The sequence below is a fragment of the Plasmopara halstedii genome (assembly GCF_900000015.1).
Source record: "Plasmopara halstedii genome assembly, contig: Scaffold_650, whole genome shotgun sequence".
Taxonomy (NCBI): domain Eukaryota; phylum Oomycota; class Peronosporomycetes; order Peronosporales; family Peronosporaceae; genus Plasmopara; species Plasmopara halstedii.
This window is the reverse complement of record NW_020187567.1, coordinates 970,199-976,693: the sequence shown is the minus strand read 5'-3', so window position 1 is coordinate 976,693 and position 6,495 is coordinate 970,199. Positions and strand designations below refer to the sequence as shown.

At 42.3% G+C, this 6,495-nt stretch overlaps 4 protein-coding genes across 4 annotated transcripts; 3 read left to right on the top strand and 1 right to left on the bottom strand.

Moving 5' to 3' along the window:
- Positions 1–2,806: 2,806 nt before the first annotated feature.
- On the top strand, positions 2,807–3,472 carry PHALS_12837 (h aca ribonucleoprotein complex subunit 1; the record flags this gene model as incomplete). Its single annotated transcript, XM_024728471.1, has 2 exons — positions 2,807–2,936; positions 3,000–3,472. The coding sequence occupies 2 exons, from the start codon at positions 2,807–2,809 to the stop codon at positions 3,470–3,472; spliced, it is 603 nt and encodes a 200-aa protein (XP_024578944.1).
- Positions 3,473–3,854: 382 nt separating this feature from the next.
- PHALS_12836 (small nuclear ribonucleoprotein g) lies at positions 3,855–4,167 on the bottom strand (the record flags this gene model as incomplete). Its single annotated transcript, XM_024728468.1, has 2 exons — positions 3,855–3,905; positions 3,988–4,167. 2 exons carry the CDS (start codon positions 4,165–4,167, stop codon positions 3,855–3,857), a joined length of 231 nt encoding a protein of 76 aa, XP_024578943.1.
- Positions 4,168–4,348: 181 nt separating this feature from the next.
- PHALS_12835 (multiprotein bridging factor 1) lies at positions 4,349–4,855 on the top strand (the record flags this gene model as incomplete). The annotated part of the gene is made up of 2 exons (XM_024728467.1): positions 4,349–4,490; positions 4,560–4,855. 2 exons carry the CDS (start codon positions 4,349–4,351, stop codon positions 4,853–4,855), a joined length of 438 nt encoding a protein of 145 aa, XP_024578942.1.
- A 1,286-nt stretch (positions 4,856–6,141) lies between these two features.
- Positions 6,142–6,414, top strand: PHALS_12834 (uncharacterized protein; the record flags this gene model as incomplete). Its single annotated transcript, XM_024728466.1, has 2 exons — positions 6,142–6,158; positions 6,225–6,414. The coding sequence occupies 2 exons, from the start codon at positions 6,142–6,144 to the stop codon at positions 6,412–6,414; spliced, it is 207 nt and encodes a 68-aa protein (XP_024578941.1).
- Positions 6,415–6,495: the final 81 nt, after the last annotated feature.

The following is a 6,495-nucleotide window of genomic DNA, read 5'->3' as shown; positions in this document are numbered from 1 at the left end:
ATGCCATTCCTAGGATGAGGTCATACCTTGCATCCAAGTCTAAGACTAGACAGCGTTCAACGCTATAAAAGTCAAGGAGCTTTACTCCGAGGTCCACAGGGACCTTCGGGAACGTGACACGTGTACCCGTCGATAGGCGTACAGTGACGATGTCACTCAACCGTGCTTTCAGCGCCTTAGCATACAGCTGACTTCCTTCCATCGTGGAGCGTCGAGCATGATTGCCCGACGCCTCAGAATCGATGAGGATCTACCATGGCTTCTCGAAACCCTTTACGGTCGCCTCCACGACCAGCAAGCCTGGCTTGCATACACTTTCCGTGTTGAAGAGCACGGAGCTCTTCGGGGCTGGGCCCTGTTGACCTCCACCTCCTTGAGGCTCAACAGAACTCAGTTCTTCCCCAGCAGGTCGCTCCGCGCCTAAGTACGCTTCCTCAAGCGTTTTGCTACGGCAGCCCTGCTGCATAACTACTGGCTACCCACCCACATACCGTATTCTTATTTGGGTGCTGTCACATTATGCCCATCTTGTGTGACACACAACCCTGTTACCAGGGTACGTGAAACCCCGTTACACCTGGAGTTAGCTGATTGCGATGTGTTACACTCATACTGGTTCTAGTATATAGAACGTAAGGTCGGTGACCTTAGCCTAATTTCCTCAAAGCGAAAGAGTTACAGCAGCCCCGCTGCACACAGGCTCCACTTAGTCGAGTGGCAAAGGTGTGTTGGTTCCTCATCCCCTATTGTAAAATTATAAAAAAATATTTTAAGTGCTTCGGAATAAATGTGACTTATTTCAGATCGCAAATATGTACGGCAAAGTAATCTAATAAATTTACAGGGGCGAATTACGACGGCATCGTTACAAAACGTTATGACGGAGATGTAGGAACAAAGGATCCTCTTTGTTTTTGATTTTTCCAAATCATTTGAACGAATCTTGAAAAACTTACGGACTTTTTCTACATAACTTGATCACGTTACTCTCTCATAGATAGAGATGAAATCAGATTATTTAAAAGTCGATCTCCTACAGTTTAAGTAAATCTGAGACTGCCTCGCGCATTAAGTGCCAAGATCATTACCAAAGCACAAGACCAAGGTTTGGTTCTCTGGGAACCTGCACTGCACACGGCAGACCTTTCATTCGGAATTTTTGTAGTGTAGTTGGCTTTATAATTGACCTGAGAATGCTTATATTTAGTTAGTCTCTGTTTTGAAAACTTTTCTGCTTGATCTTTCGCCACAATATCGTAATATCCATGCTCGTTGTTAAGGCTCTCGATTTAATATCGCAGTGTTTGCAACTATCAAATGTATGCCTTCAACGCTACGGATACTCTATCAGCTGTCTTGTTCGACAAAAGTGTTGCGTACCCCTAGCGATATTATTGTTTTTGGATGAACGAAAAGATTGATATCTTTCAGGAATAGCCGATAGTTCGAGTAACGGAGACAATTTCGATCAATTTAGTTAAATAATTTGTATTTGAAATCTCTAAATACATGATTTTTGTCTTCAAATCTAGCTCTCGAGCTTTCTAATGTTGAATCTGAGCATTCAAATAACCGATTTGGGGTCACAATATAGCTTCTGTAGTATGTCATGTGAGGTGTGAACATATAGTGGGACCTCGGTGAATGTGGCGTTTTTTAGTCATATAGACTTCAAGCAAACACAGCTTGCGTAGAATTTGAATAGAGCTGTCTTTGTCTGCATTGATGTATTGAGATTCTTTCTCTCTATCGATAAACTTGTTTCTTTGGTGTGCAAAAGGCCTCACACAGCAGCATCAAAGTTATTGAGACTCAGTAAATTATCATTGCGCCCTCTGCCCTGTTTGTAATAAGGCGAACACTGTAATGCCACATAGTTTACCCTTACAAACTTGAATGGGGTACAACTGTGCGAAGCCTGCGTTACAATTGTTGTCATTCTGAATCTTCAGAAATACCAAAACATCAGTTCTCACGAAGATTACGGAGTTTCAAAAAGTATACATCCGGAAGACAATGCGAGATGTACAGTTGATATGTCATCTAATCATATTGAATTTTTGTCATTTTGAAGCTTGAAAACGATTGTTGTGGGTGCCTACGAAAACTTGCGACCAGTATCATGGAATTGGCCACGCTGTTGATAATTAAAGCATATTGCTGCGTAGTCAAGCTCAATTATTTCCTGTCTAATCCAACTTATCGCCCGTAAACTTAAGATTCTAAAATTTCTTGATCTTTTCTTCATGGATGCATCTCGTCCTTTTTTTCTATTTGGTATACTGTAACGAGACAATTCTGATGTTAACGAACAGATGGTCAAGCAAATTTTCACACCCATTACATAGGGAGTTCATAGCATGATTCAATCATCCGCAGTAAGATAAATGCGGAGTTTGTTCTATTGAAGTATCGGATGGAAAATTTATGGCTGATCTAAACTTTTTCGTTGCTAAATTAAGGCGACCAGTAAATACATTTTTTTGCGTATAATTTTAAGGTTGAAACTCTCGCATTATACCACTAAGATCATGTACGCATACGGAACAAAGGACGATTATCCTTATTCACTGTTTCAAGCCTTGTGTCCACTGCAAAGATTCGACCAGATAGCATCACGTTTTGAGCATCGCCGATGTCTGGTAGTTTCACGTTCGATACCAATACCATCGTTAAATTATTCGTCTTGTATACGGTATTGTACCGGTTTCTACAATACTCAGTTAGAGCCATATGCCTAGACAATTGGGTGGCTGCAAGATATTCGTCCACCGCTTGGTAATCACCAATTACCTCGCAGAAAACAATGGCGTTTCGGGGTGGCCGCGGGGGAGTTCGTGGAAGTCGTGGAGGACGCGGAGGTGCCCGAGGAGGTGGCCGTGGTGGTGGCCGAGGAAGTTTTCGTGAACTCGAGGGTCCGCCCAGTTTTGTAGTCGGTGCGGTTGACAAGTGTGCAAATGCTAGAATGTGATGACTTATCTAATTAATTATTACTACAGAACTGGGGTCCTTTATGCACGCATGCGAGAACGAGATGGTTTATAAGAGCAGTAACGACAAAGTGCCGTATTTTAATGCTGGTGCCTTCCTTGAAAACAAAACACGAATTGGCAAGGTGGATGAGATCCTCGGGTCCATCAACGAAGTTATGTTTACGGTCAAGCCAGACTCGGGTGTTTCAGCCTCTTCTTTCCAAGCTGGAGACAAAGTTTACATCAGTCCGGATAAGCTTCTACCACTAAGCAGATTTACAGAAAAGCCCGGTAAAAAACCTGCAGGTGCCGGTGGACGTGGTGGACGAGGAGGTGCCCGTGGTGGACGCGGTGGAAGTCGAGGTGGAGGGCGTGGTGGTTTCAGTGGACGTGGAGGTGGACGCAGTAGCTTTGGAAGTGGTGGTGGTCGTGGAGGAGGATTTGGCGGACGTGGACGTGGAGGTGGTCGAGGAGGCTATGGAGGCCGAGGTCGCTATTGAGCAATATATTAATAGCACAATTATTGTATTTCATTTTAGATACATGACGTATGTTACAAAGTCCCCAAATGGTGTGCATGTTACAAAAGAGTGTACATGGACGTCGCAGATAGTTGTGATTCTGGAACCGCGCATTGATTCGCTCATGTTCTGTTTGTCACGTTAAAAAGAAATAACGATTTTTGTCGCCCACGGTATAGCCCATGACGAAAAAGTGTGAAGAGTTGCTGGACTTACTAAGCTACACTTGTCACGATTCTTCATTGCATCGTCATCACAAGATAAAGAACAGATCCACTCAAACATTGCTCTAGGTCCAAGAAAATTAATCCTATTAGTATATTGCAAATTGCTTACTTCTTATGAGCAATAACTACGAAGCTTAAATTCGGTCGAGACACTCGAACTGAACAATGCTGTTACCTCGAATGACCTACTTAAACAAACAGACAGAATTTTAGTCGCAAACTCAGAGCTAAGTCGATAAATCTTGCGGAAAAGTTATGCCATCGTACCACCATGCCGATCCGATTTGACTCAGTGGCCGACACCTCTTCGACCGTCTCGTCCAGCGTTACATTCATAAATTGATCGAAACCGCGCAGAACACCCGAAACTTTTCGATTTCCATTAAGCTTCAAGCTCAATCGTTTGTCCATGTATCGCTTAAGGTCAGGGCCTGCCGTCTTCACCATTTTCGTGCTTTGCGCAGATATGTGGTCAGTCACACCATTTATACATTATATAGGTGGCATACACTAATTTATTCGTCATTCTCGAACATTAGAGTGTATGTTGTGCCTACGTCATGGACAATAATATCATTCGTTAAATCCTTGAAAAAGTTACGATAGAAACCACCGTCGATCAAAAAGTATGAGCAAGACAACCGGATTTGCGCAGGGACAGGATTGGGAGACGGCTGGATGGGGAAGTCGCGCTCCTCCCCGCGGTGCTGCTAAGCAGGCGGCGCTTAACAGCGCGCGGCGAGCTGGCAACGTTATCACCGAAGCTAAACGTATGTTTGTATCAGGATTGAATACTAAAGCTCGGGCTTGTTAATGTTGTAATTAATCTGCTACTATAGACAATGCTGGAACAAATAAGGGTGCGCACAGTGCTGCTAATGTTAACATGCGCAAGCTGGAGGAAGACACGGAAAATTTTAAACACGATGCTGTTGACCGCAGCTTGTCACAGGCGTTGATGAAGGCGCGCATGGAGAAGAAATTGAATCAAAAACAGCTTGGCACTCTTATCAATGAGAAACCTCAAGTCATAGCTGATTACGAGTCAGGCCGCGCCATTCCAAATGGTCAGATTATTTCAAAGCTGAATCGAGCACTAGGTGTACAGCTACCACGCGGCTCGAAGAAGAAATAAGTTTCGACAAACTGTTGAAGTTTGTCTCGATGCATTTGATTGCTAAACGCTTTTATTGTCAAGGGTCATTGCTGCTTAGATCTATCAGTCCTCAGGGCATCGTGCAGTATAGAATTAAACACCATTCAGGTTCTTGTGTACTTTTGAGAGATGTAGAAAAATTTACAATCACAGCATTACAAAAGTTTCGTTGTTAACGTGTTTCTCGCTCGTTGTTTATTGGTTTACCAACTGAAATAAGTGCCTAACGTGTATGGGTATGAATATGGGTTTATTGCAAAGGTGATACAAATAGAAAATATTCGCGAGATGTGATACAATTGTGTTTTCAACACCATTGTTATGAAAAATAACATTGAGGCAAATGCAGCAAAAAATGGAGTGGAACTTTCAAAAAAGTGGGTTAATTTATTTTCAGTCAAATAATCATAACATGGCTTGCGATTTTTTATAATCTTAATCTTTATTTACAAATCTAGAACATGAATGTTGTCAGATCACAAGGCGTGATTCTTGGATCAAAATCGTGCTAGACGAACGTGCCAATCACAACCAATAGTTGCACTGTCGCACTATAATAAACGAAACGTTCCCCCTCTGTTGATGACGATTGCACACTTCCCTTGGGCTAGTGCGACATCTTTGATGCTCGCACAGCCTCCTTGCCGTTAGTCCATCTCTTCTGCTTGAGTTCCTCCAGCTCCATGGCACACGCCTTCAATGAAACGGTGAAACAAGATTGGCTACCTCGGTAAATTTACCAAGTCTTGTATTTTTAGTGTTTAAAATACAATTGTATCACATCTCGCGAATATTTTTTATTTGAATCACCTTCTGCAATAAACCCTATCTTCTATCCTGGTGGAGCATCGACGAGTCACCAAACCACTTCTATGTCGAAAACACGAGGCTGTGATTGGTTTCGCGCAAGACATGGGCTTGTCCGAAATTAATGGCAATGATCCGCAAAGTATGCTGCTTCAAAGTATTTCATTCTATGTCTCAGCTGTATCAGAAGTGGCAGTACTTATCAGGTGAGAAAGGTTTAAAGTCTATTGGCAAAAATAAATGTCACTTTACCTATCCTCCTCTCAACGTAAGTCAACAGCCCGCGTGAAGCCGGTCAGCATGATACTGCTACATTTTTATGTTTTTGCAGTGCAAGCAGACAAGGAATTAAATCGTAATACACGAAAATCGTATTGATTCTTCTCGAAAGTTCACAATCTGAAGCCATGAGAACAGACTTTGACTAACGTTGACTGCATATTTGGTATAAACTGTTTATGAAAAGAATTCTGTGGTGTATTAAATTCTACTCTTGAGGCTGATTATCCACTTCAGCTGCGAATCGAGATCGTCTTCGCAGCCTCGTTAAAAGAGCGGTGATGAAGAATAAAAAAGACCAGAATAAAATCGTCGACGACGTTACCAAAGCAATCTCTGGTCTTAATGTCAAGGCCAAGGCCCAAACAAAAGCCACGCAAAATTGGAATCTTCTTAGACAGATGACATTAAAGAAGACGGTAGGGTGCACCATTAATGGGATGTATAAATAATGCTGTTGAACTCAGAAAATGATATATAAAAGATTCAAAGTGATTTTTTTTCAAAAAAAAAACCTATTTATATTCGAATAG